This window comes from Trichoderma virens (assembly GCF_000170995.1).
Source record: "Trichoderma virens Gv29-8 chromosome Unknown TRIVIscaffold_91, whole genome shotgun sequence".
NCBI lineage: Eukaryota > Fungi > Ascomycota > Sordariomycetes > Hypocreales > Hypocreaceae > Trichoderma > Trichoderma virens.
The window spans coordinates 449,331-477,095 of record NW_014013658.1 but is presented as its reverse complement, the minus strand read 5'-3'; the positions used below and the strand labels follow the sequence as shown (position 1 = coordinate 477,095).

At 50.9% G+C, this 27,765-nt stretch overlaps 7 protein-coding genes across 7 annotated transcripts; 3 read left to right on the top strand and 4 right to left on the bottom strand.

The window, feature by feature from the left end:
- Positions 1 to 22: 22 nt before the first annotated feature.
- Positions 23 to 3,216, bottom strand: TRIVIDRAFT_210903 (uncharacterized protein; the record flags this gene model as incomplete). Its single annotated transcript, XM_014094670.1, has 4 exons — positions 23 to 957; positions 1,045 to 2,895; positions 2,962 to 3,114; positions 3,190 to 3,216. The coding sequence occupies 4 exons, from the start codon at positions 3,214 to 3,216 to the stop codon at positions 529 to 531; spliced, it is 2,460 nt and encodes an 819-aa protein (XP_013950145.1).
- A 1,742-nt stretch (positions 3,217 to 4,958) lies between these two features.
- On the bottom strand, positions 4,959 to 5,462 carry TRIVIDRAFT_39480 (uncharacterized protein; the record flags this gene model as incomplete). Its single annotated transcript, XM_014094669.1, has 3 exons — positions 4,959 to 5,081; positions 5,136 to 5,330; positions 5,394 to 5,462. 3 exons carry the CDS (start codon positions 5,460 to 5,462, stop codon positions 4,959 to 4,961), a joined length of 387 nt encoding a protein of 128 aa, XP_013950144.1.
- A 10,111-nt stretch (positions 5,463 to 15,573) lies between these two features.
- TRIVIDRAFT_206600 (uncharacterized protein) lies at positions 15,574 to 19,301 on the bottom strand (the record flags this gene model as incomplete). Its single annotated transcript, XM_014094668.1, has 4 exons — positions 15,574 to 15,774; positions 15,851 to 19,044; positions 19,112 to 19,230; positions 19,285 to 19,301. The coding sequence occupies 4 exons, from the start codon at positions 19,299 to 19,301 to the stop codon at positions 15,574 to 15,576; spliced, it is 3,531 nt and encodes a 1,176-aa protein (XP_013950143.1).
- A 1,684-nt stretch (positions 19,302 to 20,985) lies between these two features.
- On the bottom strand, positions 20,986 to 23,115 carry TRIVIDRAFT_40132 (uncharacterized protein; the record flags this gene model as incomplete). The annotated part of the gene is made up of 1 exon (XM_014094667.1): positions 20,986 to 23,115. One exon carries the CDS (start codon positions 23,113 to 23,115, stop codon positions 20,986 to 20,988), a length of 2,130 nt encoding a protein of 709 aa, XP_013950142.1.
- Positions 23,116 to 23,429: 314 nt separating this feature from the next.
- Positions 23,430 to 25,009, top strand: TRIVIDRAFT_232417 (uncharacterized protein; the record flags this gene model as incomplete). The annotated part of the gene is made up of 5 exons (XM_014094665.1): positions 23,430 to 23,467; positions 23,528 to 23,642; positions 23,694 to 23,759; positions 23,827 to 23,949; positions 24,013 to 25,009. The coding sequence occupies one exon, from the start codon at positions 24,398 to 24,400 to the stop codon at positions 24,944 to 24,946; it is 549 nt and encodes a 182-aa protein (XP_013950140.1).
- TRIVIDRAFT_40312 (uncharacterized protein) lies at positions 23,433 to 24,156 on the top strand (the record flags this gene model as incomplete). The annotated part of the gene is made up of 5 exons (XM_014094666.1): positions 23,433 to 23,467; positions 23,528 to 23,642; positions 23,694 to 23,759; positions 23,827 to 23,949; positions 24,013 to 24,156. 5 exons carry the CDS (start codon positions 23,433 to 23,435, stop codon positions 24,154 to 24,156), a joined length of 483 nt encoding a protein of 160 aa, XP_013950141.1.
- Positions 25,010 to 25,295: 286 nt separating the features above from the next.
- TRIVIDRAFT_74944 (uncharacterized protein) lies at positions 25,296 to 26,828 on the top strand (the record flags this gene model as incomplete). Its single annotated transcript, XM_014094664.1, has 2 exons — positions 25,296 to 25,454; positions 25,520 to 26,828. 2 exons carry the CDS (start codon positions 25,302 to 25,304, stop codon positions 26,774 to 26,776), a joined length of 1,410 nt encoding a protein of 469 aa, XP_013950139.1.
- Positions 26,829 to 27,765: the final 937 nt, after the last annotated feature.

The window sequence follows — 27,765 nt, the reverse complement described above, 5'->3', positions numbered from 1 at the left end:
CATGTCAGGTTGCCATCTTGTTAAACATAAAAAAACAGGAAACAGTGATATTCCGAGGTATCAGAAATCCAGCGGTGATTCAATGTACAAGATAGAGATTTTAATACAGTACAGCAGCATTCATCAAGACCCAATTTATGTCTCAGATGCATTGCATTTCATTTCAGGCCACACCACGCTGTTCAAAGGGCCCCCTTCCAATACGCTTACCAGTTTGAAAAAAGACTTCCTCCAGATGTGCACGGCGATAGGAAATAAGTCGTCCAGGCCATGGAGATAACTCCTTCGGTCTTCCTTTTCAAAGATCCGGAATGTCAAAAACATCGCTTCGGCTTGCTCGCTAGCCAAACCCTGTTGGCCACTGCGAAGTAGAGAGCTCCATGCAAATAAAAAAGAAGGATTGTGTTTCCCACTAGCCCATATCGATATTCGTCACTTCATAGCATATTACCACGCTTTTGCCTCGCCATGTCAAATCATGCCGTCATACCACAACCGCCACCGCCATCATCATGCTCACAACCGTCCTCATGTGGCAGATGACCTAGCAGAAGCCGGGGGAGCTGGTGTTTCGGGAGGGTGAGGCTGAGGCACTCCCAGGCCCGGAGGTCGAGGGATTTCGTCCGGGATTGGTAGTGTGAGCGGTCCCTTGGGCACAACTGTCCGACCTGGTAGCTTCTCTCCTCGGATTACTTTCTCAACCTCCTCCTTATCTAGCGTCTCGTATTGTACCAACGCTTGGGCTAGCAAGTCAAGTTCCTTGCGCTTCTCCGTCAGGACCTTTCTCACGTCTTCATATGATTTTCTCAGCGTCTTCTGGACTTCGCCCTCAATCACGGCCTTGGTCTCAGAACTGAGGTTCTCATATCTTCTGCCATACTCAACAGGCCCCAAGGCGTTGGACATGCCGAAGTGGGTGACCATCATAAAACTCAGGTCAGTAGCTCTCTCCAGATCCTGTAAACAGGTGTATTAGCGCGCGTTCGCATTCACGATACATGTGTTTCTTTGGTTTTCGAAAAGAAAGGGGGGTATAAAACATACATTGGAAACACCGGACGTCACTTTATCGTCACCGTATCGCATCTCTTCCGCCATCTTGCCTCCAAGAAGAACCCGGATATTGGACATGTATTCGGCCGCGGTGTATGAGTACTTGTCCATGGCAGGGACATGAGCAGTGTGGCCCAGGGAAGGGCCCTTGGGAAGAATTGTAACCTTGTAGAGTCTGTTGGAGCTTTCCTTTTCGAACAATTGGACAAGAGCGTGGCCAGCTTCGTGATATGCCGTCATTTCCTTTTCCTTTTCCGTCACCACCATTGACTTTCTTTCAGCGCCCATGGTGATTCGGTCGAATGCCCAGTCGATATCTTGCTTAGAAACCTCGCGGGCCTTCGCTCTGCTAGCTCGCAAGGCCGCGACATTCAGCATGTTCTCAAGGTCGGCACCAGATTGACCGGGTGCGCGTGCAGCAATGGAGTCAAGATCCACATCCGGTGCCAGTCTGATCTTCTTAGCATGGTGCTTCAGAATAGCAATGCGTCCGCGAACGTCTGGCAGGTCCACGTTGATGTGTCGGTCGAATCGCCCGGGCCTGGTAAGAGCCTTATCCAGCAATTTGGGCAAGTTGGTGGCAGCCATGATGATGATCTTTGTATCCGTGTCGAATCCATCGAGTTCCGTGAGCAACTGGTTCAGAGTCTGCTTGGAGTGAGCTTGATCCCTTGGGTTACGTTTTCCACCAATAGCATCCAGTTCATCGATAAAGATAATGGCAGGAGACTTGGCTTTGGCCGCCGCAAATAGCTCTCGAACGCGCTTGGCTCCGACACCAACAAAGATTTCATCGAATTCACTGCCAGACATGTAGAAGAAGGGGACGCCAGCCTCTCCAGCAACGGCTCGAGCGAGCAGCGTCTTTCCAGTACCAGGGGGTCCAACAAGGAGAACACCTTTGGGCAGCTTAGCACCTAGGTCAGAGAAGCTATCCGGGTTGCGGAGGAATTCGACCACCTCCTGCAGCTCTTCCTTGGCCTCGTCGCATCCATGAACATCGTCAAAACGGGTTGTCTGTTTCTCAGCCTTGACCTCAGAATCGGTCTTGGCTCCTGGTCCACGCCTGAAGGTGCTCAGCGTCTCAATCAGGATCGTCACGGCAGCGAAGCAAAGGTAGGTGAAAACAATGAAGGTAGCGAAAAACTTGACCCAACGGAAAACAAGCGACCGGGTGGACTCTTGAACAACAACGTGGATTGGCTCTCCCTTGACGCCCATCGATCCGCTAAGGGCGGCATTCGCAATGGCCTGTTCATTTCCTGCCCATTGTCCACGTGCAAATCCCGGCGTCGCTGTAGCTGTCGCCACGGTGGTGCTCGTACCGCTATTGAGAGCGGCCAGGGCCCGTTTGTAAGCGTCCTCGGTGCCTGCGTTTGTTGCGAAACGGCCAGTTTGGTATCTTTCCACCAAGATGCCAGGCATGTTTGCTCTCAAGAGAAGCTGGTAAAAGGCATTTTGAAGGTTTGCGTTTCCGGGGTTCCTGTTTGCTGATTCTTCGACAGAAGCTAATTGACTGCGAGAAATTCCATTCGACGTTCCAAAGCCTCTGTGCTGCATACCGAGTGTTCCGGAGAGAATCCGGGTCGTAGACATTGCGCGTAGCGGGGACGAGACGGCAGGAGTAGATCGCATAAACAGGTTGACAAGGGGAGATGATACAGTATTGACAGGTTGGAAGTAAGGCCGCCGAAGGATTGGGTTCGCCGCGAGCAACCCAACTCGGCCCAGTCCAGAGATGGAAGCGCGGACGTCCGTTGGTGCCATCGCGTTGGGTGTTATGGCCTTAAGTGCGTGCGTTGGTGCTTCTTGGAGGAAATCGGGTAACTGAGGTCGCGCCGACTGGGAAAGCGCCAGCAAAGTTAACACTGCAGGTCGTTATAAATGCTGTACAAGGAGTGTTCTCACCTTTTCTGTCGCTTCAACCACGGAACTGGTCCGCGCAGTCTCGGCTCCAGCAGTAACATCGGCTTGCTGGCGCGGCACCGGCGAGGGTCGCCAGGGTCTCATGAGAGTGTTGGTGATGGAAGGTAAGGTGTCCGCCGCGGCTGCTGCCATGGACTGTTCAATTCCGAGTCAGCACATGGCCTCGGTTTTCGGGGTTCAGGTGGTGATGGGACCTGGGCAGGTACTTACAGGCAGCAAGCCACCGTGGAACGCCATCGCCGCGAGTGACGCCGCCTATCTTAAGGCGAAGATTGGGTATTGAATGTCAAGCCCCGCGATGACAAGAGAATGGAAACCAGAGACAAAGGATGCAAGGATAGTCAATGCCGTCCTAACGTATGACGTGGAGCAGCAGCCTGCCGGGCCAAGACCTGGCGCTATTGGGAAGCCGACCAGGTCCAGCAACGGCAATAGATAAGAATGAGCTTGGATCCGTGGATCCCTCCCCCTACCAATCGTCGAGAAGAAGGATAGTAGTTGGTCGCAGGCGAGGAGATTTCCGAGTGCAAAAAACTTCTACCTCGATGCCCTCATGATGCCGGTTGGATTCACAACAGTATAAGGGCGGGAAGAGATCTTGCCACTGACCGGCAACGAGAGGGCCGACCAGCTTCCGAGCCTTCACCGGGCTAGTCGGCGCGACAGGTCACCTGACCGGCCAGACAGAAGCTTGTAGAAAAAGCCCAATAGAAAAAGCCGGGGCCCACCCATCAGTTTTTGGAATGCCGCAGCCACATTCCCAGTGCCACTGACTTATAGTCACAAAGTGCATTAACAGAGAGTTTAGCTTGATCTCGATAACAATAAAGCAGATTGTTTTTATACTTGGCTTTATGCTGTTGAAATAAAACCACGTTTTATACATATTTACATATAACATATACACAGAGTTGCCAATATACATAATCAATACACGCAATTAGTCCGCCTCACTCATAGCACCGTGCTATTCCATAGAATGCCCTGCCGCCTCCCTCCGTGCCGCCCGCAGAAGGAGAAGAAATAAGAAAAAGAGAAAAGAAAAAGAAAAGAAAAAACAAATATCCGCCCCAAAGTAACTCCAAGTGTTTCTAACCCTCGTTTGTTTTATTCCGGTTTATTATTAAGAGCAGCTGGAGCTGGAGAATTGCTGATCCCATCTCGCCCCAAAGTCCGCCGAAGCAGTTTTTGCTTCCTGTACACCAAACGGACTTGTCGCTGCTTACATAGTGTACACACCATACGTCTCGTATCCATACCATGGCTCAGACTTCACCGATGTGGGAGAACCGTATCGTCCCACAATATGGCTTGGAATTTGCCCTGGATGGATCAGCATTTGCTGCCGTGCTTGAGCCAACTGTTGAGAGTAGGTCATTATTGATGCGGGCTGTCCCAGAGAACCTACGGTCTTCAATGGGTATGTTGAATTCTGCAGTCCCATGTACTTGTGATAGCCCTTTTGTGATAAAGCGCCTTGTGTAGAAGTTGACTGGAGGCTCGCAGGACTGTTGTGTGGAGTAGTATTAAGACCCAGGTTCGAATACGACAGGTCCATTGCGGATTGTCCAATCGATCCAGTATACTGATCATCCAAGCTCATCGTCTCAATATGAGCATTGCCTTGCCCAATGCTATATAAGGGCATGCTGCTGAATCGATGCAGTGTAGTAATGTCTTGCAGTTCATCAGCAGCGGTGTGAGGGGAATGAAATGGCTCATCCAGGCAGCAGATATGCACCTGGCCATCAAGATCGGAAGCAGGTGGAGTGTGTTGGAATATGCTTCCTTGTAGTGCCGAGACGTGGTGAGCGCCGATGCCATGAAGAGGCTGTGGGGTGGATGGTTGGGCCGGCATAGACGACGAGCGGCTGGATTCTGAATCAGAGATGCAATCGATTTGCCCGCCGAAAATATCGCGCTGTTGAGAGTGATGTCTCTGCCTGACGGCGAGCTTGTTACGGCAAAAGCTAGTCTGGTCAGTTACACAACTTCAGTTGAAGAGGACCTTGTGGTTCATACCTCTTCGGACAGTCGATATGCGCACATCGGCGACTACGGCTCCCAGTGTGTACGTGGCGGTGCCTGGCAAGGCTTGATGACTATTCGCATTATGAGTTTTCCGATTCGTCTTGGGGAATTTGTAGATGACCTACATCTGAGAACCTCTTTGTGCATCCAGGATATTTGCATTTGTGCGGCTTCTCGCCAGTATGTGTCCGAGTGTGCACAGCTAGAGCGCTGCGCTGAATGAACCGCTTTTCGCAGCCAGGAGCTGTACATGGATGTGGTCGCTCATTCGTGTGAATTTTGTAGTGCCTTGTTAGGTCTGACCTGCGTTTGAAATCCTTGTAGTTTGTCAATATGTGTGCAAGAATATCCGCGGCTAGGTAACCAATTGCTATCCGTACCTTGTTACAGGACTCCCAATCGCAGGCAAACGGCCTCAAGTCAGGCCCGTCTGTGAATCCCTTGAACGTCATTTGAGACATAGGGGCGTTTTTGGAAGACTCTTGTATTATTAATATGGCTGATCTGCTTGACAGTTGGTGATATGGCAGACGCTTTTATGAGAAGATGGCCTTGGAAAGGAATGGGTACAATTGGCCTTGGGATCAACTGATTGGAATGGCTATAGTTGGTAGGAGATGAAATTGGGTTTGGATGAGTGCGCGAAAAGGGTAATATATATACGAGTGTGCATATATATGCATACAATGAATGTATAGTCCCGTGGATACTCTTGGTCTCGGAAGAGTCAAGGCACAACTTAATTGTCCAGCAGCAGATTGAACAAATATAGTGCAGCTAAGATGCAAGATACCGGTGACTTCCACACCGGTCCAATTGCGGATCCTCAGATGTAGCAGTGAGATTTGAGTGGCTTGAGTGGTATAAATTTGTGGTCCAGTAGATGGCCAAAGCGAGCTGGAAGAAGCGGGTAGATCCTAGCCCATTGGTCCCGCGGAATCAGAGGAGGCTCCGGAATGACGCTATGTCTTGTAGTTCCAAAGACGTTGTGCAACCGGTGCTAGGAAGAGAGTGGATGACAGCGGCCTGGGAAAGAATCCGGTAGGACAAGCAATCAAAATTTCTGAGAGTTGAACGCAGGTCGGCGGTATTGATAAGCTGAAAGCAAGGAGTGGCGATAGTACAGCCCCAGCTTTAGGAATAGAGCCAAGAAAGAGAGTGAAAGGATAAGATGATTGTTGCGTATTCGTCGTATTTTTTCCTGTGTTGCATCAATGGCAGGGAAAGACTATCGGTGCTCGGCAAAGCCGTGATGGAGCTCAGAGGAGACAAAGTGATGCCATACGTATATATATCTTTTTACAGGAACCCAAGACCTGTGAGTTGATTCGAATACAGCTAGCCGCGTATATGATACGATGGCCGAAGCAGGGATTCGGCATGCATTGGATGGCACTGCGGGAACAGCGGTGGTCGCCACTCCTCTGGGGAGCCAATCTAGGCAAAGCTGCGAAGCTCGGCTGTAATCGCATGTACATTGGGAAGTATTGATGGAGCAATGTACCTGGATAGTGTTGACCAGGGGTCCATCAAGCACGAGACGAACAAGAAAACAAACCCCCATGTCTGTTTTGGAACCGTCTCAATCGGCCATGTGGGAAGAACTTGACCACGACTATTTTAGTTCGGATAAAGCGAATGTGACTGGCTGTGCTCAAACACATGGGCCACAGAATCTCGCTCGATCGAGTCTAGAGACGCACCTGGTGAGAGCGAAGCCTGAGGGTCTTGCAGCCGTTTCATCGTGAGGCACGGGGAATACTCAGGGCCAGAGGGAGGGCGGCCAAGCTCAGAATGGAGCTCACCTGACTCTTGCCGGTGGTCCATGATGCATCGAAGACAAATGGAGAAATTTTGCCACGCAAAGGTAGGGCAGACGATGTGGGCTTTCCTGAGGAATACCACATAATGGGACATGGGGGCTGTTGTTGCGCGCGGATGCTTTTTTTTGCTAAGCGGGTCGGTCTGGGCGGGCCGAGAAGGATGAGGAAGCGCCTCTAGACGCAAATCGCTTGCCCAGCGATAAGAAATCCCACGATTCCTTTCATTGTGTCCTTTGTCTTTGCTTAACAATGTTGTCTGAGCGGTAGGATTAGTTGCTTGACGCATGACATTGCATCCAGACGTGCGGGTGTCTGCCCGAACTTCCAGAGTAGGCTCAGCTGCGAGGATCGCCAGAGCAAGGACCAGGAGAAGGGATGAATGTCTGGAGGATGAGAGGACGACAAAAGTAGCAATGGATGTGGGGACGAGTATGAAGCAAGAAATGCATCAATGGCAGGCTGTGCTGACACGGTATGACATGCAGGTACGGGATCCAGTGTCAACGCTGCTACTATCGCAACAGACAGAGCGGCCGTCTCGCATGTATAAGAGAGCGAGGAGAAGGATTTTACGGTCAACCCGTGTCTATGCGGTGCTGTGTATGGGTCCTGCAAGGCAATGCCATCGATTCGTCAGGATCCCACGGAAATCGCAGGCTGTCTGAGGCCCTGTGAGATGCGATTTTGCGGGGGAGCAGCTCTGGGTGAGCAGCTCTGGGTGAGCAGCTCTGGGTGAGGAGGATTGAGTGTCTGGTGTATTGATCGCCGCCTCTAATTGGTGCGTGAAGAAGCACAAGTAAACAGTTGACAGGGGATCGTGGGGGTGGGGTGAAACACCGAATAGCTGCATATCATGCGATAATAGCATAGATCTACGTACCTATCTATGCATCAAGGCCCTACGCATGCCTCTAAGTGCCTGCAATGGAATTTACGCTTGATCTGCCGCTAAAATTTAGGCCAGGACCAGGTGCCACGCCAACCCACTCGGGAGAGACCGAGGTTGTGATGTGGATCTTTGTGTTCCAGATGATGTGATGCAGCTTGTTGTGAAGCCTCAAGAGATGGTTTGTGCTGTGCAGCCAGCCACGCAAAGTACCTGCAGATGGATTTACTAAGACGTGTAATTTCAAGCGGTGCACTTTCTTTCGATGGGACTTTTGGTTTTATTGCCTCCGAGATGTGTAAGTGATGGTGCATTCTGCCCAGACCACCTAGTACCTAATGGTAAAACACCCCATGTAAGTATATACATAGTACACCTGTGATGTGTGAAGACATCAAGGTACAATAATCAAACTGTGGCCCTTGGGCATGGAAACTCCTTTTTGAATCCAATTTAACTTACGGCCAGAGTTTCAGGTTCATTCATAGTATAAAGGAGAGTGAGTGTGTGTGAGATTCATGCATGCGGTGGAATCACTTCAACACCATCATGGTAATACTCCGTGGAGTTATTAATTACAGAGCACATCGTAATTACTTTGCAGGCGATTCCATAAACCCATGTCACTGTTTTTGCCATCAGGTTGCCGTTTCTTTTTTGTTTACGCCTGGGATCGAACGATCCGGTCTTAATGTTGCGCCTGGAGTGCTCCGCCCTGTCCGTCTCAGTTGGCTCCTGGGCTTTCCGACCTGATTGCCGATAGCAAAGATGAAACGCAGAGCTCATAAAGGCCTGCCGCTGCGGGAATGCCGGTTTGATAAGCCCCAATCCAGCTGCTACCTCAGGTACACGTGGGAGAGGGTGCTATGATTGACAAGGTAGCCTGGTACGGACAAGGTCAAGGAGGGTGAAAGAGCTTCTCCACCGCGGCTATTGCGCAAAACGGGGGATCGCCATCAAGCATCTAGTGCTGGGCCTTGTCCCTTCGGACTTAGGGCTTCCTACCAGGAGAAGGCTGGCAGATGCAATTCAGGACTTAGTAATGCATCCATATCTCAATAGGCTATATTGGAACTTCTCTTTCCATCTGTCCCGGGCAGGGTTGAGGCATGAGCGTGGCTGGCAAGCTGTAATCTGGGCTGCCTGAGCTTGATCATATCGGCCTTCTCTTTGCAGCCACACCATCTTCTTCCATTGGGCCGCTTTTGGCACGTTCGAGCTGGGAGCTGGAAAACCCGCGCCTGCAACCGAGGCCAAGATGGTGGTAATCTCACTCACAAACGGGCGATATATACAGGGTTTCAGGGCTTGGGAGGTATAGTAGGTACATTAGGAAATGCCCACGTGCAAAGGCTGAATGAGGCGCCTACCTAATCGCGCATGATTACAGGTAGGTACCTAGTAGTAGACTTATCGTCACCTGAGGCCCTCTTCCAAGTACCTTCACGTACCTTCCATAGTAGAACCTAGTAGACTTTAGCTCGGCCAGGTCGGTACTTGCATTTTGCATCATCATCGTCTGCAGGGGCCCAAAGACAGCAGCATCACAGCGACACCTTAATCCAAAACCCAGCTTCCGCTGTACCGACTAGCAAGCCATCACTCGCGTGGCGGGCAAGGAAAGATGCTGGACCGACATGGACATGGACAGGGCAGCACCCGCGTGGTATTACTCCGCGCTGGTATGGGCAGGTCTGGAGGAGAAGATGGCGACTCGTCTCCTCTCCATGATGCCTGTAGATGCCTTCGCGCACGGGGCAACTGGCACCTTGCCATGCTCGCGGCAAGTCATGCGGCTAGATTCCCGATGAGCCAGGTTGGCTTTGTGTCGCCCGTGGCCACTGCACCGCACTGCTTTGCTGCCACTGCTACTGCTGCAGTGTCAGCAACCTGACCAAGGACCCAGAAAACATCGGATCAGTCTACATGCGGGTTTGGATTGCTGGCGGAATTCTCGAAGCCGCTCAGTCGGCATCCAGATGTGCGTCTCACCCCTCCGCTGCCCAATTCCCAGTGCACGCAATCACTGTCACGCCGATACTACGCTCGTGAGGCAAATACCCCCATCGCTTCAGGTCTGAGAGGCTGGGGCAGTTCTTGACCAGGGAAAAGGTGGGGAGGAGTCTGGAATCCTTGTCTATAATTGCTCAAATATTGCATTAGCACTTTGCAGGGGTTCTATATCCAGTCAACAATGCCATTCGACCAAACCCTGCCTAGGGAACAATTGCCGGGGTATTAGCAACCCATTCTTGGCCCTACCGAGCAGGGCTGGCAGCACGTACAAAGAAACTGTCACACGAGCGGGAATAAACAACCAACCAGTATTCAGCAATGTTTTGTCTACAGAGAGAGATAGGGCTAAACGAACACGTACTGTCATATACAGTGCTGATCTGCTGTTCGCATACAAATCCTCTTATTACTGGCCAGTATCCGCATCACACCCGTGGCGGGCACGGCGGAATTTAGCTCCCCGAGACGAGTCTATCGATCTGCTAAAGCATCAATGCGCTCTTGGTCGAAGAGGATTGCGAGCTTCGTGCCCGTGTTTGCATAAGACGCTAGTCCCGACGTCATCTCTGCTCCTGGGAACAACTAAAAACATAAGCGTTTCAGAGAGCTCCTACAAATGCGACGCACAATCACTCGCCGAGTGGCAGAGGTACCTATGCATCAGGATTCCCGCCTCAATAAATGGAATGCTCCAAGGATGCCCAATGCTACTACGAAGTGATGCCACAAGCATAGCCAGCGGTCCGAATACTGTCGATAATGTACAACTACCGGTCCGCAGGATGTTGACGAGTATAAACATCGGACCGAAAAAGGCGGTTGCCCACGTGGAGGATCTGAACGCCAGCTAGATCGATCCCCAGACTTACTATTAGCGAACGTTTCAGAGACACTCAAACCAACATTAAGCCTAGTTGCATTGCCCATGCAAGGTGGTGGTCAGCGGCAACCACTCGTGCCCGCTACATGCATCCTCTTCTGCCGCGAATGCTACAAGAATAGCAGGCCCAGCAGGCGGCCGGCATACGAAGGATCACAACCTAGTATACCACTGCCGCCTCACATGCCCTTTTCAGACGTACAAGGATGCTCAGATTGGTCACTGACGAAGCCGAAGCCTCACGAAAAGAAGCTTCCCCTCGCCTTCCCTGCGGATCTTTGCAATACCGCTGTGTGTTTATCTTCATGGCTTGGCTACTCCGGACGCCGAATCCAGTCCCGCTTGGACCAAATATGTCGCACCTCAGGATGTTCAGTGCAACCATTACGACGAGATGTCGGAGACTAAAAGAGAACCATTGCTATTCCTGAAGTTTAGACTACTGACGGTTTTGTCTCCGAACGACGCCACCGTGGATCCCATTTCGGTTGTGTCTCTGGCAATGCCTACTGCTCGTACATCTCGTACATTCTCACCGATTTTGACCGTGGAGAAGCAGACTAGCTCGCCATCCCCTTGCCATACATAGGCAATCTAGATAATGCAGTAGCCCTGTTGTCAAGATATACGGGAAGCGAAGAGATGATAGTCATGCCGAAACAATTCCGAGCTCATGGATGAGTCTCGCTTCCTGCCAAGCAGCATCTACTAATCAGCAATTCTCTTAATGTACTGGAGGAATCCATTACTTACCTCTCTCATAGGCTTTACGGACTCAAAATCAATAATACATCTTTATGAGCATGGATCATGCCTTGATTTCCGCTCCAACGACAAAAGAACGTACCTATTAGGGTAGTAGCTACGACATCGGCCATGTTCCCACTTCTAGTTGTTGGAGCGAGACTTGGCTAATTGGCGATCAGACACGTTCTAGAATACCAAGTTGTGAATAAGATATGAAACACGCATATCTTTTTCGTATTGGAGAACACTAGCCGGATGTGTATAGTATGCGTCTAGCCTGCACTTCCCCAGAAATTTTAAAGAGCATGACAGGGTAGCTAATCTTCTAGAGCCTGCATGAAACCACATGATGAAATATGGGATACGGGATACCGCTTCTGTACTGATGCGGTAGATCTCCCACTTTCCGTCTCTCTCGCTCGCATACATATCGCTATCACGAACCATATGTAGATATAGAGTCTGCAAAGCTGCCAAAACGGGAAGCGTGGTATGGAATCCGAAAGAAGGAAAGAAAATCGCGCGGCATCCGTTCTGGATACCAGATTCCTGAGACATTTACGGCATTGCCGATGTCTATCAAACGGGCCTGGAGTGCCACGCTCTGCCCCATTAAACAGTTAAGCATATCGTCCCATTAGAGCCCGGATACTTGCTTTCCGTACCGAAGTTGTCCAGGAACCAGAAAGCTCTTTATTCAAGCATTACGGCATTATGCTTTATGACATAGTGGGGAGCAAATGACATGGCTGCGCTGGAAAGTTCTCACGCCAGCATACTTGATGGTGAAGCAGAATCCCCTGCAGACGACAATCTAGCATTTCGGGTGTGCTCAGCTTGCTAGCCTCGCCCAATTCGCCATCTTTCAGACCCTCATTAGGCCTGAGGCTCATTAGATTGGCTATAAACCGGCAAAATGGCAACTGTAGTACATGTGAATACTCGCGTGGAGGGTGAGGATTAGCATTCCTCAGGCACCTGATGTGATTGTCATCTTTGTTTCGGAGGACTTTACTGCTTGCCTTTTCAATCACCTCGGTACCTAGGTTGATACCTGACGTTTCCCGGGATACAACTTCATTCTTACATCCAGCGATGAAGACGGAGTAGATGCAGCCGGTTTCATTTGCCTACAAGGAGTATTACAGCAGTGGGAATAATGATTCGAAACACTTGAACGAAAAAGAACTACGCTCGGAAAGCAAATTACCCTGCAGTGAGATGCTCATGATCGCATTCTTCTTCCGTCTATCCGTTATCGGGTAGAATGACTGGCTCTTCCAGCCCATTCTTCCTGGATGAATCAACCACTTTACCCGCAGCTCAAGCTGGGATACCCTGGGTGCCGAAGAGCATCGGATGCTTGCCAACTGTCGGTAAATACATCTATGTAAGACGCAATGCTGCGGTTGGTAACCAGGTTTACAAGTGTTGAATGGCTGCCTAGATGTTTATTTCGCTTCGCAGCATCATGCCGACGTGAGTGCGCCACAGGTTGTCCAGAGACGGCCGAGACTACGACTTCATTCGTCTGCCTCTCTCGCCTGCAGGACCACGTATAACTCCAGGAACCCGGTAGGTGTTGTCTCGTTAAATTTGAGAGACATTGTCTTGAGTTGTCTTGCATCAAGCATGCAGGACAAGTCTGGGTCCTCTGCACTCTCGCAGCAGTCTCCACTCGGTGAGGCCAGTTACAAGGGTCAACACGTCCACACTGGCTGAAGTTTCAAGGCAACTGACATGTATTGGATGCGGTTGTGTCTGCCTGTCAAGGATGAGAAACCGGAGTGCCAAAGTGGCCAAGCCGTGGCGCCCTTACCTTGCGTGTTGTGTTACAAGGGGGGAGCTCAGCTCCTGCACTATCGACCAGGCCTGTCGATTTGATTTGTCTTTCAAAACAAGCGCGCATATTCTGTAAGAGAGGCAGAGCAGGCTGCTAGGAGATCTTGATCTGCTCCACACACCGTACCACAGCCGTAGACGATGATGGCACACCAAGCATCCGGAAAGGACTTTGCAACTCCCGTCTACCGTATATCTTTTTTATTGGCAGCTCTAATTTTTCTAAAATCAGCTACTCTCGCCATCTTTTCTAGCATCAGCAACTGCGACTACTTCTGGTAATTGTTAGTATCAGGCAACGGCAAACCTACTACATAAGCAATGAGACAGCGTGCCTCTCCTCACTGCATGCTTATATGCAGTTCCTGGGATGCTGGATAGCCTATCCCTTTGATCAGTCGACCGGGGATAAAGCATTCCGCTGTCTGAATCCCGTACTTTGGTAATAGTAATAAAGCACCATCGGTTTGCTAGCACCGCTTGAGTGTCAGAACGCTGACAAGATATTGCACGTGTGGTCGTGTGTATCAGATTTACTGGTACATGCAGCGCCTTGACGATGAGACCACTTGCTAACGCACGCATGGATCTCACTGCTATCCAGGTATTTACATGCCTCCATGTTTCAATCAATGTCGCAATTGTTTCTCAGCTATTCTCAGCCTCCTCGGCTCTTTGCAGACAAGCTCGATGACGCAGCACGTGGATCGCCGCTTCTGGCCCATTGGCCAACATGAGACAAGAGCTAGCAGCAATACGGCGTAGAGGCACCACAAACGAGAAGAGAGAGAAGAAGTCAGCATCGTGGTGAATGCGTTTAAGCTGTTAGGCGAGGCAGGGTTGTTGAAAGGTGAAAATTGACCCACTGAGATCGGAGAATTCCAGCAGCCCGCCTCGCCTAAGTTTGGATTCCATGGGATCTGAGCGCCGTTCAAAGCTTCTTGTTGAGCCTACTTTTATTGTATTGATTAACGCCGCTTTGTGCGGGATGGCGGCCGACGGGGAAGTTGTGTCTCCTGTCATACGCAGAAGTCTTGATGCTGATAGTATGGCTACAAGTACAGCAATATCCCAGGTTGGGAATTACTGCAAATGTCAAGCACCAATTTCTGGGCTAGTTCCACATGTTTGTTTACTTGACGTTGCATTGGGTCTGTCAACGGACAGGGGATTGAGGGGGTCCACAAGGCATATCGAGAGAGAGAGAGGGAGAGAGAAAGAAAACGTACCAGTAATACTCCATGCACACACGCACGCACACACGGGAACAGACTGTGGCTGGACGAGTTCGTCCGGCATCCTATTTGCCGACCCCCTGGCAGGAACCGGGTAGAGAGGCGCAAGAGGGCTGGGCAGGGGTAGGCGAGAGAGAGAGAGGTTGGGGTTTGGGGGCCGGCGAGGAAAGGCGCTGCTGCGGGGGGGGGCTGTCTAAGACGCGCATGAGTTCATCCGCGCTATGCAATAAAGAGAAAGAGAGTTGTGATGACAATATCTTTTTTTCTCCCCTGCTGGGTTCGGTTCATGCCCGTTTCTGAGGGGGCCTGTTGGTTCCCAGAACAGGGCACTGGGATGATGATGGAAGCGCGGGGTTGCTCTTGTCGTCGTATCGAGTGCAAAGCCGGGATGCGTTTCATGCTAAGTCGAGCTTGGGAGGCAGCAAAGTCCGCTGTCTGACCCGAACTGCCTTTGAGTTGCATCCAGATGGCCCTGGGCCGTGATATCAATGCGCTGCATCTGCATTGATATCACAGGGATTTGGTGAGGGGGAAAAGCAACGACGTCCGTGAGCCTTTTGCTCCCAGTCATCCGGTACACCATCTGGCCTCGAGGATTCTTTGGAATTAGCAGCGGGTTTGAATTAGCAGCGGGTTTGAATTAGCAGCGGGTTTGATATGATGTGATTTGTCTGCGATGGCGATATGCAGGATACCTTGTTTCAACTTCTAGATTAGGAGGCAGAGTAGCTAAAATTAGGTTCTCTTACACGAACATACGGGAAAGGATTATTTTATTACTCCTACTATATAGCTTTTTGACTGCTAATTAACCCAGTTTAGACTCTTGGAGTTTGGTATTATTCCGCTGACAGAGCAATTGTTAATACTAGGATAAGCAGAGTATGGAAGCAAAACAACAAAGATTGCGTATTATTCTATATCGTCTTTTCGTTTGCAGCGTCCAAGAGTGTCTCTCTACATCTCATAACTCTATCGTCCCAAAACTCAATGATTCCAGCACATGCCACGAAAGAAAACAAATCGAAGCGTTCTAAAACATGCATGGGTTCGCCGAGGCCGTTTCAGGCTCAGCTGCAACGATGTTGAAATGCCAAACAACAAACTCCCAAGTATCCATTTTCCCTACCCGTTTTAACCAGAGATTGGCGTGCTCGCCGTAAGGCTGAAGTTCTGTAGTTGTTCTGTGATGGGCTGTGCAATAGCCACGACCTCCTCCTCCGTCGAATTTCCGTTCTTCTGCTGCTCCACAGCAGTTTCGGCACTCGTGAGACCCTTCCGGATAGCTAAAACGCTGTCTACAATGACGGCATCGATGCCTTCTTTGACCTGACGCTGTAACAGTTGTTAGTTCGAACGACGACGAAAACCCACAAAACAATTTGTCTTTTGCCACCGGTTGAAAACTTACCTGAACCATCATCGGGTCGTTGTTAAGCGTGCCGTAACTGACACACACCAGTCCATTCTCCTTTACTACCCTCACCAAGCGGGGGCTGTTGATCAGGGGCTCAGCTGCGGAAACAATTCCGAGAAGGTTCCAGCGGCTAGCGAAGCGGATGGCCTCCTGCAGCGATGAGGCTCGGACATCTCCGACAGGGGAGACGCCGGCATCTGTCAGGAACAGAATCGGAATGGAGGGTTGCTTGAAGCTGAGACACAAACAAATATCCGGGTTGAAGGAGCTGAAGATGATGTGTCTCTCCCCGGCAAGGTCGTAGACTTTAGACAGCACGGTGTCGCAAAAGGAGTTTAGTTCCACCGCATACGTGTCCATCTCATGCTCTTCACTTTCGTGGAGCATAGGATACTTCATCTCAATGTTGAAACCAATATTCTCAGGTAGCTTTCGGAACAAGTCTTCCAATGTCGCAAAAGGCGCCTGAATAAAGTTACCTCGCGAATTGGCCTTGTAACCCTTTTCTTTAAAGTCTCTAGTGTGTTTCATGCGCTCGTCCATCTCTTCTTGCAGACCAGTGCCAGCATAGCCCATCGACTGTGAACGCTGTGGGGTAAAGCTGTTGCTGCGCGTACGACCAACAGTCGACTTTCCGCTCTGGGCTGGGCTTGTTTTGCGGTTCTTGTTTCTCCTGGAATCCGGGTTGATGTGCAAAAACTGCTCCAGAGTGAGCGTGTGAACAGGAGCATCGATGCCAGTTTCGCTGACAAGGAAGTCGTGGTAGATGACTGGAACGTGATCTTTAGTGAGCTGCACGTCAAATTCGACATACTGAGCTCCCAGATTAGCCGCGGCAATGAAAGACGGCAGCGTGTTCTCGCCGAGCTGCAGAGACTTGTTAGAGGTAATGTTCTTGCCGAGACCTCGATGACCAATGAGCATGGTGGATGAGAGCTTCTTCCAGTACGTCTGTCTGGAAGTAATCTCCATATTGGGGTGATAGAAGGGTGTGATGACCAAGAAGTTGAAGTTGACTGTTCCAATAACCTCCAGGTTGCTGTTCATAATGGGCACGCACAAATCGCCTTGCAAGTTCATGCGGCTGGTGCCAAGGGTTGGCTTGACAGAAGACATGAGGGCCACGGCACGACCGATCTTGTGCTTATTGTTTCCCGAATAAGTTGGGACAATGTCGAAGAGAAGCTTGACTTTGGACGCGTCCCGTGTTGTAAAGACAATCGGTTCAGTAGCAATATGCTCGTGAACTGGGAGATCAATAATGGTTGACTCTCCGTGAGCCCCATCGGCGGTCACCACGACGGACAGAGCCGTATCAAGCTGCGTATTGTGCGCCTCTGCAAGCGGGACGCTATCAAGAGTTACCGCATCGAGCTTCTTTCGCATATCCATGGATCCAAGGCTAACCAAGACCAGACTTTCATTGGTCAGATAACGATGACCGAACGTCTTGACAAGCTCAGCTGGTCGCGGTGCCGGCGGAGACCCATTCGAACGACGGCCGTCAATGGATGACGAGCTCTCAGTAGGATTCAGTGGCGGAGATGCGGTCACGGCCCTGGTGGCAGCCTCTGTCTCGTCAGTGTGAGCCGCGAGAAGATTCGCGATCTGCATATGACCGCGCAAAGCGGCATGCTCTGTGGGCGTCCAGCCAGATGCATCTGGCTTGGAGACATCTGCGCCAGCGTCAATGAGCAACTGGACAACAGAAAGAGAGCCGTCAACAGCAGCAACGTGCAAAGGAGTCCAGGCATAAGACTTTTCTGTGATCTCCACATCGGCCTTTTGCAACTTGCTCTCCAGAATGACGCGAGCACACTCATCGTGCCCAAACCTGGCGGCGACATGGAGAGCCGTCTCACCCGTCTTGTCGGTCCAATTAACATTGACGCCAGCTTCGACAAGCATCTTGACAATAACAGTGTAGTTGGATTTGGTAGCAAGCGCAAGGACGGCACCAGACTTGGCGACCGTCTTTCGGATTTCTGTCTTGGCCTCGCTGCTACCCTGCCAGTTCTCGCCCTGGAGTAGAGCTTGGGTGGTTAGGGGATGGCCACCGATGACACTCAGATGAAGTGGCGCGTATCCATCACTGTCTTGCCACTCAGGGGCATCGATTCCATCCTTGACATCAAATTGGTTCCATTGCTGCATCCTGTGCATGATGATTTGGCACACGACAACAAATCCGAACTGGGCAGCATAGTGAAGCGGCAGCCGGCCGAAGGTGTCAGGGCTTTTTAGAGCACCTCGCTGGTTCTCAGACATATTGTCAAACAGATATTCAAGGATCTGCACAGCTTCATCGTCCTTTCCGAGTAGAACCGATTCGTGCTTGTTTATTTCCTTGACTTGGACGGCAGAAGAGACTGCAGGCTGCAGATGCCTGTTATTGAAATGCGTGCCGACCGGGACTGGATACGTGTTGGCGTCCTCGTTTGTGGGTGCCGACTTTGTACGGCCAATGTGAATGACAAGGCGGTGGATGCAATTTCGTCCGTTGATATCTTCGGGCTCGTCGAGATCTTTGATGTTTTGTAGAAGATATGAGATACAGGCCCGAGATCTTCCTGAAATTGACCGTTGCAAGAGATTCAGCAACAAGGGCTGCGACGAAGTCTCTGACAAGACAACGTGTGCGTCAGCCAATCCCGATTTTAGCGATTCAACGTCATTGGTGCGGACAGCCTGCTCCAGCGTATCGAGCTGGGCTTGTGGCATGTGAAGGAACACTCTGGCTGAGGATCGACTGAGGGAACGAGTAGACCGCTCCGACGTGGAATCATCAAGGTTCTGCGCATCTCCCAACACCGAAAGCCATCGATTAATCTCGCTGAGGAGCCTGATGACATTTCCATCCCGCGCAAAGGGCTTTGGATCGACCTTTGTCGAGATGTATCGGTGTTGAGAAGCGATTCCGGGCACCTTCTTGTCGGCCTTTTTGGTGATCTTGACAAAACCCTTGCGATTGATTTCACCAAACCACTGCAGGTTCCTCAACTGACTTCTCAGTTCCAGGAGCGCGCCCATGACCTCCTCAATCTCGTCCTGATCCAGAGTCGCGACGACATCAGGCACGCGTCCGTAGCGATTCTGCAAAAGGTTGACGCGCCGGCAAGCCTCGGCGTACTTTTTGTTATAAAATGAATCGACATCTTCAAGGTTACGGTCGAGGGCAAAGGAAAGCTCTGCGTGGGATGAGAGTTAGGGAGGAGGCTCGGCCTCAACAAGAGAGAAGCTTTCAAGACAGCCCACCTGCTGGATCTACGGTTTCGCCATTCCGGGCTTTCTCGGCGGCGGCCTTGACGATTTTCTTGAGGCCCTTGTAGTTGATATAGGCGCCAGCCCATTCAGGGACCTGGTTTCGCGGAAGGCTTTGGAAGGGGACCGTTTCAGTGAATGCCTCCAATTGATCCCGAGCAACTCACTTTCGTCCAAACTTCATGATTTCTTCCCAGTCCGCCTGATTTTTTCTATCTTTCCTATTTCGGTATGCTTCTTGTTTTCCGCCTGGTTATGCTGATTGATTGGTCAGAACTGCGTGTGGGGGTTTCTGTCAGACGCTTTTTTTTTCCGACTTCTGTTGGAGGGGCAGTCGTATCAAATTGTCGTACGAATGACAATCCGGATTGTGGGATGGTGGCGGTATGGTGATATCGGGAAGAGATAATGGTCAATACTCACAAAGCAGAAGGCCAATCCCGCCAAGTTCAAGCAGGCACAGGGGAGAACTAGGGAAAGAAGGTTAGAATGCGAAGAGGAAACCAGACTAAATTGGTCGAGGTGGTAGAAGGTAAAAAGATGCAGAGCAAGACCGCGTGATGATGACCAGCCTCCACGTTCCTCAACGGGCTCTAACAAATGCGGGTAACCACCAAACAATCCATACCTCGGCGGCGCTGAGTCTAGATTGCTTAGAAGCTCACGGGGGAGTGAATGATGACGGAACGGAAGTGGGAAGCCGAGGACATACTTGCACAGGCACAGCGGGTTTGGTGTTATCGCAGACGCATATGATAAGCAATCCAGTCTTTCTCGACCAGCAACGGACTCTCGCAATGTCCAACAAAGGCTCGCAGGGAGCAGCCCGTGGCGTCGGTCACACGTCCGCGTACTGGAACTGTCTCTTGGAGATGGATAATTTGCTGGCAAAGCTCATCTGACATGCGGCAGACAGGATCCGCAGAAGCGATGTTCGGAGGCCACGCCGCCTTTTTCAAAGTCGTCTGGTGGAGATGGATTTTTGGAGGAGGGAAGAAAGAGGAAAGAGGAAGAAGAGATCAGACTGATTGACTCTCCACCCCCATGGTCATCCACTTTCGGCAGCGTCACTAGCAGTAGTCGAGAGACACGAGGTTTAGCACAGTAATCTCAACCTCTCGACACCTAATCACGCACCTGTACCGGCCAATTCTCGCAGTCTCTTCACAAAATCCAATCCTTACCAAGCCAAAAGGACCCTGAATTGAAGCTGAGCGCCACTCGCCCCGGTGGAGCACCGTGTCGCCATCTGGAGTCCCCCCCTGAGCGATTCCTTGCAGTGACGTGAAGCGTTTGGAGCACATGGAGCACATGCGAAGCTTGAGTGGACACACCCGCTCCTCGTGACCTAGCCGGCTCTTCCATTCCGGTCTTACCGCCAGCCAGTTCGCTTTTGCCGCTGTCTCACTGTGGCCAGTCCGCTGAGGCCGCTGTAAGTTAGCAGGCTAAGGCGCTGCCAGGCACGCCCGCGCATCGCTGTGGTGCCCAGTTTCGGAACACGGTACCAGCGGCACTGTAAGCCTCGATATTTTCTGCGCTAGCCACCGCCACTTCTCCAGATCTGAACACGCGCTCGCTAGCCCTGAGAATCACCCAAGATTAAAGTGGAAGTTGAAAGCATTGATCGTTATTATACTCGTGCCACAGTAGCACTGAATTTGGATAATGGATGCAGTCATCATAGTCATGCTTGTACTGTACAGTAATTGGAGGGCTTCCCAGCCCCAGTTCTCCTCCCACCAAAGCGCCTATACGCAACATTCCAGCAAATGTTGGTCTACCACCAACCATTCTATATACAAATATATCAATACAATACGACAAGTAGTAATAGTGGTAGAAAGTTTTTCCCAAGTCCGATATTCTTCTCACCCTTCGGTTCTCATCATCCTCTCATCCATTACGGCCATTCTTCGAAGCACGTTGCCTTCACTTGGTAAACAGCCGGGCCAGGCTGGTAATACCTGCCCAGGTCTCGGCCCCATGAGTTTGGTTTCAATGGTATTCCCACGGTCGATCAATTCCAACTTTTCCACGATTCCCGTTGGGGGGGTTTCTGCTTCTGTGCGCGCATCTCCCTCGGGAGGGGGCGTCGTATCTAGAGAAGGACAGCTGTCTTTCATAATCTCCTCGCTCTCTAAAGGTAGCCGCGGCATCGATCCTATTGAAGCGGGACTCTTCATGAGCTGCTTCAGCTCTTCATCTAACCGCTCGCTTCTCTGAGTAGCTGCCTTGCCAATGTGGAGTGCCACTGAAGCTCGGAAGGCATGTGAGAAGTCGGGATAAAGGAGCTTGCTCTCAATGGAAAGTGTTGTCTTTCTCACAAACTCATATTCTTTCCATATACTCTCCAATTGCAGCACTCTGCTTCTGGACCTGGAAATCTCTTGATCGGATGTCGACCTTGCTTGTTGTGGACCCGCCTCCTGGGCCAATGTGTTGAGGAGCTTGTTGAAAGAAGGGCCTGAAACCTTCAAATTGACCAAAAGCGACTTGGATGGCTTATCTGGACCGCCAAGGCCACAAATATCTAACAAAACTCGGACCCGGCCGGCAATGTATGAGGTGCTCTCGTCATCCCCTCCCACTCTGAGTAGCCTCTGCAATGTTGGTTGGGACCGTGCGAAGCTAGACGTCAATCGAACTGCAGCTTTCCAGTCCAGAGCATTGATGCATTCATCAAGGAAATATTTGACTGAATCCAAGCTCAGGTTTACTCCAGACTGCATGCATGAAATGAAAAACGCCGCAGCCTGGTCAAAAAGCTTAAAGTGAAGCAGGCCGCCGATGATTTCTTCCACCAAAGGCTGCGACAGGGGTAGATGGTCCCAGATCCAATCTCCTGTGAGAGTACGGCGTCTAGAATCCAAGGCCCACGGTAGGAGGTTCGGGTTTTCCTCAATGTCTGATATGTGCCTCCGGCGAACTTTTGCGCCGGTCCGATTGTCGAGCCCGGTAATGCATGCGAGGGCACGCAAGAATCTTCCATGGTTATTGGTGCATTGGTAATGATTTAGGATGGCGATGAAGGTGGATGGCGTAGGCTGTAGCAGTCGGTATTGGAAGAACGAAGCCACAAGTGCTTCGGCGAATGAATGATGGCCTGACTTGTTAAACGCAACAATGAGCGTATTGTAGGTGTGTATATCAGGCGGGTGCGATGAAACAAGCAGGTTATAGCAAATCCTGCCAACTTTCTCCTTCATACTAAGATTTGAAGCGGCGCCCAAAGCTCTCAGGCGCTTGTTCAGCAGGATGGTGTTATCCCGCGCCCTAGCTGCATCGATGGATCGAAATGTGAACCCCGGGCTTCCTTTTTCTAGCAGATTCCGGGCCTTTTGAAGCGAGGGGCCGGACTGGTCTTCAGGGAGGTATCTTGTGCGATCCAGCAGTTTCCGGACAAGGGTCTCTGTACTCAGCGATTCGCGGAGCAGCTGAGCCTGATTCCGGGGCTCTCGATAGTACCTCCCCTTTGCACTCTCTTCTTGCATTATTGCACCTTCGAGCCTGTCGTAATTTATCTGCCTCTTGGAATTACGCAGCGGATCGCTTGAGCTTCCGTAGTGTTCGTGCTTCAGAGCTTCGATAACATCGGATGCGCTAATGGTTGCCGGTTGGTGTATCTCCTTCATGTACGGTCGGCTGTTGTATATCTTCTTCAAGCTCTGCCAGAGTGCGTCCATCTGTCGAAGATTGAGTTCTGGACCTTTGGAGTCGTCATCCGAGCTGGGCCGTTGCCGGCCATCCTGAAGATCTGCCAATTCCTTCCGGACCTCCTCTAGCTGGCGATCCAGCTCTTTCCTGCGGTCATCCTTTCTGACAGCATCTACCAATGCTGCTGTGGCAAATACCGAGCTGTAGCATGCTGTGAAGAGCTCGGCGAACGTCGGCTTGCGGCGAGCAGAGACGGGTCTCTTGCCCAGGGTCTCGATGGCGCTGGTGCAGGCTTTGCACCCGCTGCGAGGAGCCTTTCCGGCTCTGGAGAGAATCGTCTGCATCACCCAGGCATTTGTAGGCACACGCGAGGCTTTCGAGCAAGGCGGAGCGGTTTTCGGCCGTCAATTGGCGTTGAAGCTCGGGGTGCAAAGTGATTTTACGAATATCGTACCATGCTCCCACTTTCTCTCAGAGAGAGGTTTCTTAGAGTCACGTGATTGTTTTCTGCTATTCCCCGCCTAGCTCTCTTACACCATCCGCATTATTACTACGAGTCAAAGTAAAAAATACCTATCAAGAGCTCGTTATTCTCTCCTTTCCTCGTTTGATCCTTTTCTGGAATTCCTTTCCATATAATAAAGCTTTGGAGAACTCAGAAATGTTCGCCCTTGTGCTGACCGCAGAGCTTACGGGGTTTGTGCTTTGAATTTTGCCCCGCGATCTCACAAGCTGCAATCACTCACATAAAAACAGCGTAACCAATTTGCGCCCCGATGATACGCAAGACAACCCGTTCTGGTACATGTTCAAGGTTCAGTGTACATCTTGCAGAGAGACGCATGAGAATTATGTTGGCGTAAACCGCTTCGTGAGTGAATCTCGCACGTACAGTATTGTCCAGGCACTCACATCCTAGTAGGAAACCAATGAAATGAGCGGCAGTCGGGGCGAGGCGAACTTTGTCTGGAGATGCAAGAACTGCAAGGTATATCTCGCAATCACTATAAGGAGACTATTTGATATACTCTTACTCACATAGTATTTCTTTATAGCGAGAGTCATCTGCGACAATCAAGGCTGCCCCATCGGCCTATGAACAGGGAGAGCCCCCCAAGCCGCAAAAGGTGTTTGAGTTTGACTGCAGAGGTTTGGAGTTTACAGAGTTCAAGGCAGAGGTATGTCAAGAATTCATCCTGGCCATGCGAGATTCGTTGTCTGATAATGCTTTGCTTGAACAGGGCGAGTGGTTGGCCGACGGAATCGACTCCGGCACCAAGTTTACTGGAATTGAGCTGATAGATGGGGAATGGTTTGACTATGATGAGAAGGCGGGTGAGGAGGTCAGCATCAAGGAGCTGGTGTGGGAAATTAAGAGAGCGTAATGTACAATTTTTTGTCGTAACTCAGTGTATAAATGCAAAACTCATCCAACTGCTTTCACACAGAATTGCTGAAGGGTTCACATACCAAAGAGCACATACACTATTAAATTCACTCCCCACAAAATCATTCAGACACCCTGCCCCACTCACATGTCCATCACGGTGCTGAACTTGAAAGCTTCAAACCTGACCCAGCTTTTATTTACTGAAGAGAGCAGCACAACTCCCCCAGCGTCACCACATGGCATCTGTCACCGCAAACTCACCGGCAATCACCTTCCTCACGGACGCTGCTCACCTACTTCGAGATGCAGCTCCAGAGACATCGGCGCATCTCCTAAGCCAGAGAGCAGGGCTTTTATACTCTCACGACATGGCGCCCTCAGACCTTGAGCGACAGCATGTTTGCGCTGCCTGTGGACACATCATGATCCCCGGACAAGGAACACATCTGAAGTTGAAGACATTGAGAGCGTCGAGGAGAAAGTCGCGTTCTTCCAAGACGGCGAAACCGGGCTCTGCGCGAGAGCGATCCAAGGAGTGGACATGCGGCTTCTGCGCCAGAGTCACCAGAATCGCACTCGCGGCTCCCGAACCTGTGACACGCCACAGAGCTTCCAAGGCAAAGATGCAAAAGCCCACAGGCAATATCGAGGCCCAAAAACCAGCCACTGCGAACGCGAGCAGCAAGAAGCGCGCCAAGAATCGCAAGGCCGGATTGCAGGCTCTACTCTCTGGCCAGCAGCGCCAATCGAACCCGCTGTCGCTTGCAGACTTTATGATGAAATAAGCCGACAGGTCAATTGCCTGGTCAATTGCCTTTAGCGGGCAGCCAAGACGGCGAAATTCTCATCAAATCTCAAACGATGGTAACGCTGGGTGCTAAAGAGCCGTGGAAAGGATCCCCAGGCCAATTTTCATCCGCTGGCGCCAGGCAGATGCATCGGGAACGTTCTAGTGCAGACCAGCCCGTATGACATAACCTCGACTGTTAAAATTGCCCCTCCAAAAAATTTAGAACCCCGCCGTCGAGTCAAAACACGGCAGGGTGCATTTTTGCGACAACCTCAATTTTTTAGGTCGTCTTTTTTCCTTTATCTTTTCCCCATTTTTTGTTGTCCTGTTTTCGCAATACCCAAACCAAAATGGCCGCCGAAAGCGAAAAGCAGAACTTCTTCGAGCCTATCGGCAACCAGGCCCAGGGCCTCGCAGCTGGCACTGATGGCGCTGCCGCCGACGAGGACGATATCAAGCCCGTGGACGAGATTGAGTCGCTGTGCATGAACTGCCACGAAAACGTCAGTCGCCATATTCTTTCAGCCCTTCCGAAACGTCGTCATCATAAACTAACCAAGATGTATAGGGAATTACAAGGCTTCTCCTTACCCAGATCCCCTATTTCCGCGAGGTCGTCATCATGTCTTTCTCCTGCGACCACTGCAACTTCCAGAACAATGAGATCCAGCCGGCTGGAACCATCCAACCCAAGGGCACGCACTACGAGCTGCGCTTGACCACCCTCGCCGACTTCTCTCGTCAGGTCGTCAAGTCCGACACCGCGACCGTCAAGTTTATCGAGATCGACCTCGAGATCCCTGCAGGCCGCGGCCAGCTGACAAATGTCGAGGGTCTGCTAACAGGCGTTGTTGACGACTTGGAGATGGGACAGGAGGCGCGCAAGGAGCAGGCCCCCGAAATCTTCGACAAGGTCGCCGATATCATCAAGAAGAGCAGGGCCATGCTGGCTGGAGACTCATTCCCCTTCCGTGTCTACGTCGACGATCCCGCCGGCAACTCCTTCATCGCACCCGACCTCAAGGACGGCGTTGGCAAGTGGGAGAAGCACGAATATGCCCGTACTCCTGAGCAGAACCAGGCCCTCGGTCTCACAGACAGCGACGCAAACGCCGATCCCACGCTGAACAACCCAGGCCTCACCGAGGATGGCGAAATCATCCCCAACGAGGTCTACAGCTTCCCGGCCACATGCCCCGGCTGCATGCACGCCTGCACAACTCACATGAAGATGGTTGACATCCCCCACTTCAAGCAAGTCGTGCTCATGTCCACCGTGTGCGACGCCTGCGGCTACCGCTCCAACGACGTCAAGACAGGTGGCGAGATCCCCGAGTACGGCGAGAAGATCATCCTCGAGGTCGACGGTGAGATCGACCTGGCCCGTGATATCCTCAAGAGCGAGACCTGCGGTCTCGAGTGCCCCGAGCTCGAGCTGCACGTCAACCCAGGCACCCTGGGCGGCCGCTTCACCACCGTCGAGGGCCTCCTCACGCAGGTCCGCAACGACCTCCACAGCCAGATCTTCGAGGCCGGCGAGGGCGGCGACTCCCTCCGCACCGACGAGAAGTCGCAGTGGGACAAGTTCTTCGCCAACCTCGACAATGCCATTGCCGGCACCAAACCCTTCACCGTCATCCTGACCGACCCGTTTGCCAGCAGCTACGTCCAGTCGCTGGTTGACCCCCCCGCGCCGGACCCCAAGATCAAGAAGGAGAAGTACACGAGGACAGAGGAGGAGGAGGAGGAGCTGGGCCTGAGGGATATGAAGGTTGAGGGATACGAGGAGCCTGAGAAGGAGGAAACCGAGGCTGAGGCAAACTAAAGAAACAAAAATATTTTCTGCTTATGATGATGAAAAATACAGTAAAAATGTTAAAAAGGTATTCTAAGATATGGGATATATGGCTTTAGAAAAATACATATTTTTTTTCTTGATCTCTGAAGATCGATTTTACTTGTGCACGCTGAGACAACTGCTATTCTAGTTGGTTTGGAACTTGACGTATCAATTACTGCTGCCTAAAGAGCACTTTCAACAACTACTCCATGAGATAATAAGCAATTTATTCATCTAAGAGATGATTGAGACCGCTCGAGGTTCAAAAATAACCCCGTCCAAACTCATTATTTGTTACCTCGCACAACCTCAGAGCTTTTAAAACAGGGTATTCAGGCCAAAAGAAATAAAGAAATCGGAGCGACATGACAGAATACGGTAAGAGCAAAAGAAAAAAAAGAAAAAGAAAAGTTAAAAATTAACAAAGAAAGAGGCAGCCTGTAAAAGGAATAGAGACTGAAAAAAGGAAAAGAAGAACATCTTGCAAAGACAGACAAAAGACAAAAGACCCTGAGTCCCATTATTGATCGTGCCACCCACTCCCAAACGATAAAACGAAAAATGAAATAAACGCCGCTGTGCATGTCGCATTATCCCTCCCTGATGTGCCGCTTTACGTGTATATCCGTCTAGGCAGCCATGTATATAATCATCCTCCTCGATAGGCATGAAAAATGAAATAAGAGGTCGAGAATGAAGGAAATGATGCGTTGTGACAAAAAAGAGAAGAAAAAATCAAGCCAGTAGGGAGCCCATAATCTCTCTCCATCCAGCAATCGACCCTAAGTGTTTTCACCTTTATTACCCCAGTCATTTTCGGCAGTTTCAGCTGCACAGTCTTGAATCATCCTTCTATCATAGTGTTCCACCCATGACCGTGTTGGGCTGCGTTATGCTGTGAAGGCGAGAGCTCTCTATGTGTTCTCGGTTGCCCAATAAGCCAAATTGACCATCAGATCAACAGGAGAGAAAGA